This window comes from Engraulis encrasicolus, chromosome 22 (assembly GCF_034702125.1).
Source record: "Engraulis encrasicolus isolate BLACKSEA-1 chromosome 22, IST_EnEncr_1.0, whole genome shotgun sequence".
Taxonomy (NCBI): Eukaryota; Metazoa; Chordata; class Actinopteri; order Clupeiformes; family Engraulidae; genus Engraulis; species Engraulis encrasicolus.
The window spans coordinates 46,287,488-46,303,561 of record NC_085878.1 but is presented as its reverse complement, the minus strand read 5'-3'; the positions used below and the strand labels follow the sequence as shown (position 1 = coordinate 46,303,561).

The window sequence follows — 16,074 nt, the reverse complement described above, 5'->3', positions numbered from 1 at the left end:
ACAATCAGGCCAGGGGCATTGGTTTAGGCTACAAGCCGTGCACACTCAGTAGTTACAGAAACAAAACAAAATAATTCAAATTGAAGTTCCCAACTCAAGTCAAAAGAAAATAATCAAACAGAAGAAAGAAACATCCCTCAAAGAAAATGTACAAAATAAACAAATGAATCGTGCTCTCACCACGACATAACAGGACACTCACTCACACAGACTACATTCACGCACACACTGAACTCGGCCACATGCGCCACCTGCGCAAGTTAACTTATGCTGGGCTGCTGAATGCTTTCGGAGTGATAGCCCTCGGATGACCGGACACTGCGACGCGTCAGTCCGAAGCACGTATCGAGGGGGGACAAAACAGCAGCAATTCAGAGCGAACCGGGAGTCTGCAGCTACACCCAGGCGCCTACAAATACAGAGGATAATGCGATGTAACTGGGCTATTGTACCAATTTTACAACGTGATGAAAAGTTGAAGCGGTATACTCACGTTCCACCACAGCAGAGGAGGAGAGGAGGGAGACAATAAAGGCCGACGAGTCAGAGGAAACTCAAACCCACGCTACAACAAAATACATCATCGGTTAGACATTTGGGTGGCCTACCTGAGCCAGAAGGAGAGAGCTCTCGGAGCTTTGGTAGATGAACAGGGTAGCCAACAAACAGCTGATGGCACCGGTAAATACACTTGTACGAGGCGGAGAGCGTGTCACGCCAAGTTGAATTTGGCAACCGATCGGAGTGCAAAGAGTAGACCAGAATGCACGTTTGGATGGACAAAGGAAAGCACGTTGACCGACAGCTATTCCTCCTAGCTTGCGAAAAGCCGGCGTCTCAGCTGGAGTGAAATCAGCTGTGAGATCAGCTGATAGGTCGGTGTGACGTGATGACGCATGCACCGCAAATGAAAAAGGGCCGTCAAAGCCCACTTTGCTACATAACCATGGGAATTAAAGCATAAAAGACGCTAGGTGTGCCTATATGATTTTGAAGATTGCAATCCGTCCGAGCCTGTACAGTATTCACAGCATGTATCCCCTCCCCCAACCATCCTCCTCCTCACCAAGAACAGCAGGCCAGGACCACATGGGAGAACACACACATACTCACATACCCACACACACTGATGTCCTTGTGAATCCTACAACATCATCATCCTCACCACCAGCCTCATGCATAAATATATTCTCACCGACAGGTCGGTCTAGTATGAGGACACACACTGAGGCCTTCACCAAAACATCAACAGCATCATACACCCACAAATGAATTCTGTAAATATCGCTGTGTCCTCATGACTGCAGGCATCTATTTATACACATAAACACAGACATGTACATATGCACGTAAACATATTGTCATCAAGGCTGGCAGGTCAAAGCAGCATGGTAATGTGCATTGACCCCTCCACCAAGACCAACAGGTAGGGCACTAACAGGTGGGAATTATGAGATGGGCAAGAGTGTGCTTGTAGCTTGAGTGCATTTTGTATTTCTTAGATGTAATTTCCTGCATTTTAACGCATTTTAATGTCCCGTTTCCTGTTTGAGCTCAATACGAACCAATACAAATACAGTTACATTTATTATTTAATTAAAACCAATACCAATACAATACGAATAAGAAGTATTAACATTTGACATCTATATATGAGGTCTATATATGAGCTTTATCAAATGCCTGTCACAGTACAAATTCACCATTTATACTAGAAGTCTGATGTGCACTTTTCTACAAATACAGTGTAAGAGAGAGAGAGGACCATTGGGTTAATGTCATGCAGGTCTCGATTCTGCCCCCAGTGGCGTAATTGCGCATTTCGGTTATTTCTTTGTAAAAAATGTTTTTTAAAAAAATTACATCCGGGCCGGATCGAACCTTCTGGCGGTCCGGATGCGGCCCGCGGGCCGTATGTTTGACACCCCTGCTGTAGATGTTCCTTTACCCTTACTAACAAATCATAATACAAACCTGGTCTAAAAAAGAAATTGATATGGTTATATTAACCAATTTTCAACAGACTTAAGAATATGAATGTGAGTTTTTCAGTTGGCACTTGATCCCAGCATGTTGGTGTCCTTACTGGTTGCGTGTGTGTGATTGATGGCTGTGATTGATTTTTGAAGGGCAAAATAGGTAGCAATAGGTAACAAATTGAATCTGAATTTGAGCTTGAGTGCATACCTTTTGCTTCTGTTTTGTTCTGTTGTTGAGAACCGTGGTGGTTTATCTTACCTGAACTGCAACAAGTGGGTTATGTGAGCTGTGAGTGATCTCACAGAAAAAGCATGTTGCAACACTTGTAAATCGCTAATATATTTGGCTAGACCTAAGTTACACCATTGTTGTTTTTTCTTATTATGGTACATTTTACTGTGCAGATACAGTTAAAACAGAAAAACACAATCAATTAACACCAATATTGTAGAATTGTATTTTTTGTTAGAGTTTTACACTGTAGGCCTAGTACTTTTTCAAATGATGTTGGCACTAAGATACAGTATTAGCTTGCCATACAGCTACCTAGCTGCAACAGGATGCCGACATGACCATGTATAATTTCTTGTTGATTATTTGATTGCTATGGCACTATCATAACCCCCATGAAAACTATCTTCCTGTCAACGAATGTACCAATAGATTCCGCTAAAACACAATCACTGTTTCTGTGCTACTGAAGGCGCCCATGTACTAATTGTGGATGGATGATGCAGCTCTTTATGATGCTTTTTGTGCACAAGTGTCACCCACAAGATATTGAAACCTCCTCCGCTTCACTCCACCACCTTCCCTGATGGCGTTTTTCTTCCTGCAGGTCTGCCCAGCTGATCTCCCGGTATCGCCCGGCCCCGCGCCCCTATCTTGACGGTGACCTGTAGTTCTTGTAATGTATTGTTCCACCACTGGGTGGCACTAGCAGTCTAGTATATATATTGGGTCTGTCTTGATTCGTGCCTCAGTTGAATAATGCTACACACAATAAAGTTGTGAACTGTGCATCCGTGGCTCATCGTGTATTCCGTGACATCCATTATCTGACATGGTGTCAGAGGTGGACCATGGCTACCATGGCTACATCACCGTTTGAGCACCCAAGGGTTGACTGGGATGCGGCTGATTTATATCAAGAATTCAGCAGGTTTCGAAGCCACGTTGCCTTCGTGTTTGATGGACCCCTATCCGAGCTAAGCGGGAAGCAACAGGCCGGCTGGCTAGGTATGTGGATAGGAGAGCAAGGCAGGGAAATTTACAAAACTCTGACCTGGGCTGATGGAGATAAGGAGAATCCGGAAAAAGTACTGGACAAGTTTGAAGCCTACTTTAGACCGAGGAAGAATAAGAGGATCGCTCGTCACCGCTTCAAACAGAGGAAACAAGGTACGAGTGAGGGATTTGACAACTTTGTGAAAGACTTACGAATACTGTTGATGGACAAACCCACATGACATGCTTATCGATGGCATTATCGCCGGTGTCTATGAGAAAAAAGTACAAGAACGATTGCTTGACCAAGGGGAAACGTTGACGCTGGATAAGGCTTTAGAGATTGCGCAGCAATATGAAATGTCCCGAAACCAAATGAAAAAGTGTGTCTATGGTAGCGGAAAACGCGCCACCCAGAGCTGCTAGTCAAAATCGGAAAACTCGCTATCCCCCCGAACGTTCAAGGTTTGCTCAGCAGAAGCCCCTAGCCTCCTGTCCTAGCTGTGGCAAGCACCCGAGCATAAGTGGAACGATGGAAAGTGTCCAGCCAAAGGCTCTACATGCTCGTACTGCCACAAAGCGAACCACTGGATGGCTGTGTGCCGCAAACGTGCTGTTCATTCACTTGACATGGCAGAGCACGAGACAGATGAAGAGATTCTAAACATTAGCCTGACTAACACTGTACACCCTGTTAACTCGCTAGCAGCTGATAAATGGTCAATACAAGTGAACATTCTGTCTCAGGAAGTCCCGTTTAGAATAGATACTGGGGCCAAATGCAATACTCTGACTCTGAGCAGCTACCAGAAGCTCGCGCATGCAGGTGAGTTGAAGCCAGTAGCTGCAGTTGATCTGCCAATTCGCCATAAAGAGCAAACAGTGAAGGCCGAATTTGAGATAGTGGATATTGCCCAGGAGAGTGTACTTAGTGGGTCCACAGCTGAAGCTTTAGGCTTGATAGCAAGACTTAACTCCCTGCATGCCACCTCTGAGAAACGACAGTGCAAGGCCAGCCTTTCAGAGGCTATTCCACAAGGCCTATGTGACTTCCCTGAACTGGTTCGCACAACAGGGACCTTACCTGGCAAGTACACAATAAAAATTCAGCCGAACGCCAAAAGGGTTGTCCATCCCGTGCGCAGGCAGCCCGCCACGCTTAAAGAAAAGATTGTGCAGAAACTACATGAAATGGAGGAAGATGGATACATTGCTAGGGTGGAGCAGCCCACTGAATGGGTCAGCTCTATGGTGGCAGTCTACAGGGGAGACAAGATCAGAATCTGCATAGATCCCAGTGATCTCAATAAAGTAATCAAAAGAGAGCACTACCCAATGCGGACCGTAGAGGAAGTTGTAGCCTCCATGCCGGGCGCACAGATCTTCTCTGTCCTCGATGCCAAATCGGGTTTCCTCCAAATTGAACTGGAGGAAGAGTCCTCAGTACTCACAACTTTCAACACGCCCATTGGCAGATTCAGGTGGCTAAGGCTACCATTTGGCATCAAATGTGCACCCGAAATATACCAGCGCATCATGGATGGCATGCTTGAGGGCATCACGGGAGCCATAGCCATCATGGATGACATATTGATTGCGGCCCCCAGCGTAGAAGGTGATTGAGCGAGCAACCAGCTACAATTTAAAGCTGAATTTCAATAAGTGCCACATTCGCCAAAGCCAGGTGTCATACGTGGGCCACTTACTGACTGCAGATGGTCTGAAAACAGACCCAGCCAAAGTCGAAGCTGTCAGAGCCATGACAGCACCCACTGATAAAGAGGGGATACGCCGATTCCTGGGATTTGTCACATATCTGTCCAAATTCATACCCAACCTGAGTGAAGAAGATGCACCTCTGCGACAACTTCTGAAAAGCAATGTGGAATTCTCATTGCAACCAGCACAGGAAAAAGCCTTTGCCAGGCTCAAAGACCTCTGTTCGCATCCTCCAGTACTGAAGTACTTTGATCCAGCGCAGCCTGTGGACATTTTCTGTGACACCAGCAGCAGTGGGTTGGGCGCTGTACTACTGCAAGACAATCATCCAGTTGCTTTCTCATCCAGGTCTCTGGCGGATGCTGAGACTCGCTATGCTCAGATAGAAAAAGAGACGCTGTCTATCGTCCACGCATGCGCCAAATTCCATAATTACATCTTTGGCAAGCCCGTCACAGTGTATAATGACCACAAGCCACTGGAGGATATTTTCAAAAAGTCCCTCCTGGCTACACCCATGCGCATTCAGAGGATGCGCCTCCGCCTGCAGATACAGGAAAGGGAAGGATATGGAGCTGCCAGACACACTGTCAAGAGCCCAGCTGCCATACAACACTCCAGAGCTGAAGGAGTTGGAGTGTGTGTCCATGCTGAACTACGTGGCTGTGAGTGGGGAGAGGTACGCTGAGCTCAAGGAGTGCACAGAGAGGGAACTTAGCTCTCTGCAGAATACAATACAGCGCGGATGGCCATTGGAAAGGAGGAAGGCACCAGCAGCTGTCCAGCCGTACTGGGACTCAAGATCCCAGCTTGCGATATGTGATGGAGTGATATACAAGGGGCTGCGCATAGTTGTCCCACCCACTATGAGGCAACGCATGTTAAAGCTCATACACCAATCTCACCTTGGAATGGTGAAGAATAAGCAAAGAGCACGGGAAGTACTTTACTGGCCAGGCATGAATGCTCAGATAGAGGAAATGATGAGAGATTGCACCATGTGCGCAGAATACCAAAATAGGCTACCCAAATTGCCACTGAAACCGACAGAAACGCCTGAGCTTCCCTTTGAACAGGTGCCCTCAGGCATTTTTGAGTTTGAAGGCAAACATTACATTATTTTAGTGGACTATTTTTCAAAGTTCATTGAGGTAGATGAACTAAAAGACCAGCGCAGCCGCACCACCATCGAGGTGCTGAAATCTCAGTTCAGTAGACATGGCATTCCCGCCGTCATTCGAACAGATAACGGCCCGCAGTATGCATGTGAAGAGTTCAGATATTTCTGTCACACTTATGGCATTGTGCATCAGTCCTCATCCCCTCACACTCCTCACTCTAACGGAGAGCAGTGCAAACGGTGAAAAGAATGTGGAACAAGGCTTCAGATAAACACTTGGCCCTGCTGAACTACAGGACGACCCCCCTAGAATCAGTGGAACTGTCTCCTGCACAGCTCCTGATGGGTAGGAGACCCAGGAACCAACCCCCTGCTGCCCGACAGCTGCTGATTCCCAAGGCGTATGACTCCTCTAAAGTCAGAGACATACTCAACCGATCCAAAGCCCTCCAGAAGCATTACCATGATAGAAACAGAACAACTCCACACCGCTCGACACTGCAACCGGGAGAAGAGGTGAGGATGCAACCATACCCAGGCAACAGAAAGTGGTCTCCGGCAGTTGTCATCCGAAAACACAGCGCGCCCAGGTCCTATGTCGTGGACCATGGTGGTAAGGAGTTCCGCCGCAACATACAGCATCTCCGAAAGAGCACAGCAACGGCCAACCAGTCGCGACACTTCATGCCAGACGACACATGGAGAGAACCGGCCACCGATCCAGATCCAGCCATCCCGCCAGGCCCAGCCATCCTTCCGGTCGTCCAGCCAGGTCCAGCCGTCCAGCCAGGTACAGCAGAGACACTTCCCTCACTCAGTGAGGCTTTAGGCCCACCTACAGAGAAACATTTGAACTCTGGCCAAGTGCCAAGCCCTATGCCCTACATCACTAAACACGGCAGAGCAGTAAAGCCTCCTAAAAGACTGGACCTGTAGGCTTTTATTATGATGGTAGTTTATTCAGTAACTTTCTGATATAGTGCCAAAGTTAGGTGCTATAGAAGTTACTCAGAGAATTTATATTCTTGGGCTAAACAGTTATTTTGTTACTGTTGTTCTTTGTTATCTGTTAGGCCACCTAATGTTTAATTGTTAAATAATGTGAATCACATTATGCTTTAAGGGACACTGTGTGAGATTAGTAGTTGTTTATTTCCAGACTTCATGCTACCCATTCACTAATGTTGCCTTTTTCATGAATACTTACCACCACCATCAAATTCTAAGTATTCGTTATGACGGGAAAAATTGCATTTTTCATACATGAAAAGGGGGATCTTCTCCATGGTCCGCCATTTTGAATATCCAAAAATAGCAATTTTTAGCTGCAAAAATGACTCTACTTGGACCATACCAGAAAATATTTGTTTATTACTTAGGAAACTTTCATGTAAAGATCAAATTTGGCAATAGGCAGCCCAGTTTCAATGAGCAGCATAGTTGCAGTACCTTTTTTGACCATTTCCTGCACAGTGTACCTTTAAAGTTGATTTCACTGCTGAGCCCTTTCTAACAATGTTATGTTTTCTTTAGGCTGAAGAAAGGGAGATGCATGTATTGTTTCACCACTGGGTGGCACTAGCAGTCTAGTATATATATTGGGTCTGTCTTGATTCGTGCCTCAGTTGAATAATGCTACACACAATAAAGTTGTGAACTGTGCATCCGTGGCTCATCGTGTATTCCGTGACATCCATTATCTTACAGTTCTAACAACCAGACGGAGCGCCAGTGCCACCTGTACCGCGGCATCTTCCCTGTCTTCTACAACAAGCCCGCCCACGACGTCTGGGCCGAGGACGTGGACAGGCGCGTCAACTTCGTCATGGAGATGAGTCAGTATGCACTGACCTTTGACACAGTAGGCCTATCCACCTTATTACCCACAGTTACAAGCCACGGTTACTGTTTGGGTAGCAGTTGCTAGTGCTAAATCATTTAGAGGGGCTATGGGCAGCCTAACAGGAACTAGCAGACTGGAAATCCTGAGGTAGAATGATAAATGTTGAAACAGGCGGGGTTAGGGACTGTTGTAATAAGGTGGATAGTAAAACCAGTGTCATTTCAAAGGCGCAGTCTAGTCTGTTTTGTTTAGTTGATTAACAGTTTTACAAAAAAATAATAATCAAGAGTTTCTCCAACAGCCAGATCAACAAATAAATTGTGTGGAAAAGATTTGCAATTATTTTTCACTTGCAGTGATTTCTGAAAGATTGGAAAAAGGAGGCGACTGTATATTGTAAGATGACACATTTAACCAATAATTTAACAAAATTGACGTCTGTGCGCCTTCAAGGTTAATAGCAGATTAATGGTATACTCAGTATCCATTTCCCATGGTGTTACTTTCTGAAGGCACCATCAAATGAAAACAACCCCTTTACATTGTACTGTATGTGTTGAGAAGGGGGCCCTTTCCAATGTTTTTTTTTCCTGGGCACAGTCAAACCTATCTGCGGCCCTACCTTTTCCATCTCAGAAATGAATGGTGTGTCGCTTCATATCATTACATTTGAAATAAAATCGTATGAGATACGGATTGCTGTCATTGTGGTTAAAATCCACATAAAATGATATGAACGAATTATATGGCATTTTTCATTGTCAAGGAGGTTCAGAAAGAGGGAAGCTTTTCATGAGGAGAAATTTATTCACGTGTGTGTGTGTGGTTGGGGGGGGGGGTGTAGAGGTCACTGGCAGTCTTGACTGTAAGTGACCCCCACCTGTCGTCGAGCCTCGTCCATAATCTCAGCCAGGAGGGTAGAGTCTGCCAGCGTCATGCGTGGACTCTCCTTCATCCCTGCAGAGTGAGAGGACATTACAGTAACCAGAAAGGGGGGGGGCTCAGCACTAAACCAATGCCTCTTTTCCACTGCCATTTTTCTGGTAGGCCTAAAGCTTGACACAGCGCAACTCGGATGCCAGTTTTTGCAGTTTGATTCGGCATGGCACAGCTCAATCGAAGGGCAAAAAGTGGCGGCCAAGTCGCACTGTGTCAAGCTGTAGGCCTACCAGAAAAATGGCTGTGGAAAAGAGGCACAAGTTAACCTTAAAGTGATACTGTCCCGTTTTTGGAAATAAGCTTATTTTACATCTCTGGGTATGGCTGTGCAAATTTTACCTCCAAGCTAGCAGTTAACATTGAGTCCTATGAGACCAGCTGGCGGCTAACTGGTCTCATAGGACTCAATGTTAACTGCTATCTTGGAGGTAAAATTTGCACTGCCATACCCAGAGAATGGTTGACAGTACAGGACAACGGTAAAACCCCATCATTTAACTCAAGGGCAGGTGTAAAATAATCTTATTTCCAAAAATGGGGCAGTATCACTTTAAGGTAGTGGTTAACTATCAAGGAGAGCTTGGAGTCCTCATTTTCTTCACTAAACGATACATGTATCTATTAGCAAGTCAAGCACCTCTTGTAGGTTTACTCAGTCAGGTTTATTACTTTACCAGGATCGTGGAATACTCCCCTGGTCACAGTTCCCACCTTTTACTTACCGTTTACTGACTATCTTACAAAATGCACCTCTGCTGTGTCATTTTGCCACTCTCCTTCTCAGAGTGTACAATATTAGTTAAGATTTTTAAGAAAGGTGGATATCATTCATCGTATGATGCTAGGAGTTAGGGCATATGGACTTTTTGACACTAAAGGCCATCACTTCATCCAGTGCTGTGCACAGCTGAGAGACCTCAACAGAAGCATTTTGACCAGGACTCCCTAAAAGACACTTAATCTCAATGGGACAACCCTGGATAAATGAAGCATAAATACATACAAATAAAAATTGGAATTCTAGACAGTATGTGATGCATTAGTATCGGACCTTGCTTACCTAAGGACACACAGCTCCACCTGCTGGCCATATGCCTAAATCACTTCAAGTTTAGCAACAAATGCACAAGCAAAATTCCTTGCTAAAGGAAAAGCAAATACTACAACCTTGTGTAAGTTATAAGGTGTTTCATCATGCCCATGTCCATATAAAAAATATACAATGATGAATTGCAAATGATAATAATATTTTTTTTAAAAACGAAATAAACAGAAATTGAAACCGCCCAGTCAATACTCTCAGAGGAGGCTGCACAAGTCTGCATCGGTAGGTTGGTTAGTGTGTCACCCTTTTCTGGGTGATTTTGTGATGAAAAGAAAAATTGGTACCATCATAACAGCAATACATACATTTGAACATGCCTGCAACTTCAGTAAGGAGACCCACCTTTGAGCAGACACTGGCGCACCTCCTCTGCCTCGTAGCGCATGCCCGTACTGTTGGTGAAGTTGAGGGGCAGGTAGGGCTCTGGCAGCGGGTACTGTGTCTCTTTACCATTCACCACCAGGGACGTAGGGCACCACATGTGCTCAGGGACCTGCAGCGCCATGGCACAGATCAGATCACAATGCATGACATTGCCTTTCACTGCTGTTCACTCTGATGGCCAGTAGTGACGTGTGTGTGTGTGTGTGTGTGTGTGTGTGTGTGTGTGTGTGTGTGTGTGTGTGTGTGTGTGTGTGTGTGTGTGTGTGTGTGTGTGTGTCTTTTGCACTAACAGTATTTCATACTGTTCTTCGGTACTGTGATGTAAATGGCCCCGTTTTTATGTATACCGTTTGAAAACAGCCCAGTGTGTTGAACAGCATATCCCTTTAATGTCTGCACTAAGGTGGGTGTTTTCAATCTCATTGTGAACACGGTAAATTGTAAATGTGTGTACAGTGACAGTAAAAGACATTCTATTCTATTCTGTAATCTAGCCGGGGCCTAACAATGCTGCCTGTGGCGGTACATTGAATAAAGAGAATACATTGAATACATTTGATGTGACAGCCAGGCTAGCACCCCCCGATCACCACCTCTGAGGCTACCAGGGGGGTTTATGTGAATGCATGGATTGGTACAGCATTATACTGTCGGCCTAACTAGGGGTTAGCATGGGTAAAGACAATGTATCCAAAATGTAGAGTACCGTATATTATTCTAGTCAATTATTTTCAAAATGTACTGTATGCGTCCTATTCACAAAGTCGATTTTTCATTAATGTTTACAAAGTACTGTAATAAACTTATATTTGCTAGCCTGACCAAAGTACAGCAAGTGCCAAAGTGCAACCAAATATGGCTATGACTGGTGATTTAAAATGGAAGACATGGGGAAGATCCGCTTATTCATGTATGAAATGTGTACATTTCATGATGAATATTGGAAATAAACGTACAAACGACCTTAAAAAGTACATACAGTAATACTATATCTTTATGTCGTAAAGCATGAAAAACTCAACTCAAAAGATCTTCCGTGGACCACCACACATTGACAATCACTGTCATCTATGACACTTAAGATGGTTTTTAAAAAGGAGGGAGTCCAAGGCCCTCTTCTTATCCAAAATATATTTTATAAAAGCCTTTATTTAAATGTGGCTATTTTTCAGTTAAAAACTAGCCTGGCAAGCCAGCCTAAATGTGAGATTAAATGTGAATATTTTGTCTGGCACCGATCAATGAGACATTGGAAGATTGTTGATGGGAACAACCCTTTGTTTTTCAAACTGTGTCTGTGCCTATTGGCCAAACAAATTAAATCTGCTATCTTGTGTTTGGCCAGTCAGTTTCAGGGCCTGGGGCATTGTCTGAGGCTAGACCCACTCGCTGGCAGGTGGAGCTAGTTTACTAGGCTAGCTAAAAACATGATCAGAGCAGACATCCACGTGTAGCACCGCAGAGCCTTCTTCAGGGTATCAGATAGTTTGTTAAGATGATTTGTTGGCTTGAGTTTTGTGTTCCACCACAGCCTGATCTCTCAGAATTCTGTGGAATGGACACGGATCTTTGGGACACGATATCCGTGTCAGTTTCACAGATTTTGCCAAAATTCTGTGCCCCTGGACGGAAATGGAAATGACAATGGAAATGAAAGAAATGTCTAATAACAGGCCACCACTATGTACATATTAGTCATTGATCTTGAGCTATGTTTTTGTGACCTTAATCCCATCATAGCATGTTTTGTTATTACAGTATATACAGCCGCAGCAAGGAAGGAAATGTTGTCTGTAGTTTATAGAATGAAATAACAATATTTGTTATATATATAATTTCGAAGTGGTCTCTCCATTTTTGTCGGGGCTGTATCTTATTATCATTAATTCTAATCATCTTCCTTTTCAACCACAATTCTGGTCAAAGAACTACAGATGAAAAAATACCCTTATGGTCATAGTTTGGCTCTACTGTGTGTTATACACGTTATACACAAATGCATGTTATATATGTCATATAGTTCTTGTCAAATAAAATAAAAATTTAAGTATATGTGACCTCTTCTTCAACCCTCTTGGGTTCATCACCTTAACCCCTTAAGACACAGCTTTATACATTTGTTGTTACCAGTATGGTAATGACCAAGTTGTGGTGCATTACTAAAAAGCCTGTGTTGTGTCATAGTATTGTAGTGCTATGGTAGTTACATTTCAATGACTATTACAGCGTGCCACTGAAGGTACGGCGCGCATTAAGGGCTACAGGCTAAACACAAACTGAACCTTAAAGGCTAAAAACAAACTGTCTCTGCGGTTTTTCACACCTTTAAGTGTAGTTCTCCATTTGCTAGAAACAGCGTTGATGCTTTATCATGTCCTATTTCTGCTAATCGCACAAGCCTTTACCCTAGAACATGAATCATGTTTTGCACAGAAAACATGAAAAAACAGATGCTTGGTTTGGAAACGTGTACAATGTGTATGTCTGAATGTCTGCTGGACAGAAGCTACGTGACTTGCAGTCTCGACTGTTGCTAAGGGGAAATGTTCTTGTCTGCGAGCACGTAGGCCTAATGTGTCCCCTAAAATAAGCTCAGTACTTTTCCATCTGAACCATTTTCTGATAATCTTATGTATGTCTGTTTGTTCTTTCACATCTTCAAATACAACAAATGTTGTCCTTTTTCTATATGTGCTTTATACATGCAATTTAACTCTTTTTACGCCCTTCATTACCAAAATCCAAGATTTGTGCATATGTCAAGCCACTCATGCTCACCATATACCATGGGTGGGGAACCTAAGTCTCGAGGGCCGTTTAGGGTGGTCTTGATCTCGACAGGTCTGTCTTGGTCTCTATACCCTCTGGTCTAGGTAACGTCTTGGTCTAGGACTAAGCGGCCTCAACTACATCACTAATGTCTGCGACCGTAACGAGTAAACATACTAGTAGAGCTATCAGAGCAAGACACAAGATACTGGAGGTACCATCTTGGAGGCGGACAGGCAATGACGCTCTCACTAATATTTTCCATCATCGTTTCACTCTACAGCTACCTCAACATGGAAGTCAGGAAGATCGCCACTCGTGCTTTTGTCAATATTGCACCTTGCGTCACACACCTAACATGTAGACCTTGTGTCAGGTGAGCTACCGCGCACAAAATTGACATAAAATACACATTGCAACATGTTCATAGACAATTTGTGCATGTGCACGTGTATCCTGCAGCAAGCATAACCCAGGCCTTATAGTCATTGTGATGTCAAGTCCATATCTGCTATGGACCTACCTTGATGGTGCCTTTAGTCCCGGATATAACGGCAGCGTTAGGGAGCTCTGCCACAATGGTACACCTGCAGACGGCCATCCTGCCCCGCGAGAACTTCAGAGTTACCACCATGGCCTCGTCCACACCTGCCACACACACACACACACACACACACACACACACACACACGCAATGCAACTCAATCAGGGTAACTCACAAAATGACATCCCTGTAATTAATCGGTAGTAGCCCAAATGCCAAGTCCTAATGTTAGGTCATCACTGTGCTTTCATTGGGGTCAAGAAGACAGTTGTTGGCAAGAAATCCTTCTGACAAAAAAGTTGATGAAGATGAAGATGTAGAAAGATGATGATGATGATGAGGAGGAGGATGACGATGAGTCAGTCCGACAAAAACGCACCATCCTGACATATGACAAAGAAAACAGAGTCAAGAATCCTTGCTGCTGCGCTGCCGTGGCCTAACAGTAGGGCACTGGGTTACTGCACCGGCGACCTGGGTTCGATTCTGGCCCATTCTCACTTGCCGACCCATCTCTCTCCCACTCGCTTCCTGTCGCCATCTCCAACTGTCCTATCAAATAAAGTCTAAAAATATATATTTTTAAAGAATCCTTGCAGCGACAAGTGCAGCTACCAATTTGTGACTCACCCTAAAACAATGTCATAAACAGCGGCAAATAATAGTAATAATGATCCTTCCCATTGTCAGTCCTTGACCCTGTATGGACAATCCTGATATCTTCCTGGTTTCTGTTTCATTACACACTGATCTGGCCAAGAAGGTGATCATGATGGTGATGATCCAACAGAGTTCTAGTTTCCTCACCGGTGTCCAGACAGACCCCAGTGGCTTGAATGCACTCCGGCTTCTCCCCGTTGAAGACCATGAGTATGAACTGCAGGCAGTAGATGCCTATGTCCAGCAGGGCTCCCCCACCCAGCTCCTTCTCCACGGAGCGCGGGATGTGTGCGATGGGTGCTCCGAAGTCAGCCTGCACCATCTTCACCTCCCCCAGCTCGCCCTGGGCTAGCAGCCGGCTGATCTCACGCGAGGCGGGGAAGAACCGCGTCCACACAGCCTGTAGGGTTCACATCACAACCCAGAGGAGACACAGAGCATATCGGTACAGAACATTAAAAGGGTACATGTAGTCAAGTCAATGCAGAAAGTTTAGTTCATTTAGGTATATATTAAGAGCTTTAAAGGTACACTGTGTAGGATGGTGGCTACTGGCCAGAGTGCTGTAGGTATTGCAACTATGCTGCTCACTAAATATTGCCAAACTTGATCTTTTCATGAATACTTACTAAGTAATAAACTATTATTTACAAGTATGACCAAAGCACAGTACGTTTTGCAGCTAAAAATGTCTATTTCTGGAAATTGTAAATGGTAGACATGGAGAAGATCCACCTTTTCATGTGAGAATTTTCCCAGTCACAATGAAAAATTTGAATTCGATGCTGGTGAAAAAGGTCACTTTTATGAATGGCCAGCATGAATTGTGGAAATAAACAACAAAAAATGTTATACAGTGCACCTTTATCTAAATTAAGTGGGAGAAGGTGCAATAATGAACTAAAAGACAGATTAAAAGGCTGCATACATTATTGTGATCTCAGGATTAAAGTCTTTTTTTTTTTTTGCCTGATAATTGAAGATGACCAAATACTGGACTATTAACAATATTCATATTGCAGCAGGATATAGAAATAAAATGTGTCTTTATTAGTCTTATAAGCACATACCCTGTCAGTTGACCTCCATAAAGAATAATGTTGGAAAGAATTATTAGAATTAATATTATTATCATTGGGCCTACTATTAGGACTATTACTGTCTGTATTATTATTATTATTTTTATTATTATTATTATTATTATTATTATTATTGTATTGATGATATTATTACTATTATTATTATCATTATTATTATTATTCATGTAAGCACATCCCCCTGCTGGTATCTGACCTCCATAAAGAAGACGTTGTTGGCCTTGGCAGCAGCCACCATCTCCTGGACCTCCCTCTGGTTCATGGCCAGGGGCTTCTCACACAGCACATTCTTCTTGGCCCTCAGGAACAGCAGGCTCACAGGCCGGTGTCTGGGGTGGATGGTACCCACATACACCACATCTGCGATATAGACCATATAATCATTAAGAAATGCAATGCTAATTTATCACTTACAGAGTACTGGTACTAGGGACAAAGTAGCCTACACACTAGAAGCTATTAGATTGACTCTAAGTGTTGAATTATCAACATTTTACTGTGTAGAAACCATCTCTTATGATACAGGAGTCGAAAACAGCAGTGGGTATACTCATTGAATGAATGAATGAATGAATGAATGAATGAATGAATGAATATTTAGTCTATGTAAAAACATTGTATAGCAACAGTGACCATACATTAAAAGGAACAAATAGACAGTCCCAAAAAAAAGTCCCAAGACCCAAA

The 16,074-nt window shown here is 43.9% G+C and overlaps 1 protein-coding gene across 1 annotated transcript in view; it reads right to left on the bottom strand.

Moving 5' to 3' along the window:
* The window catches only part of LOC134438678 (uncharacterized), a 46,108-nt gene that overhangs the window by 28,760 nt on the left and 1,274 nt on the right, over nt 1-16,074 (bottom strand). Inside the window, exons 3-7 of the mRNA XM_063188293.1 lie at nt 15,584-15,747; nt 14,438-14,690; nt 13,610-13,734; nt 10,276-10,426; nt 8,741-8,846 (exon numbers count right to left, since the gene is read on the bottom strand). Of these exons, the coding sequence (XP_063044363.1) occupies nt 8,741-8,846; nt 10,276-10,426; nt 13,610-13,734; nt 14,438-14,690; nt 15,584-15,747 (799 nt within the window). The remainder of the gene's footprint in view (nt 1-8,740; nt 8,847-10,275; nt 10,427-13,609; nt 13,735-14,437; nt 14,691-15,583; nt 15,748-16,074) is intronic.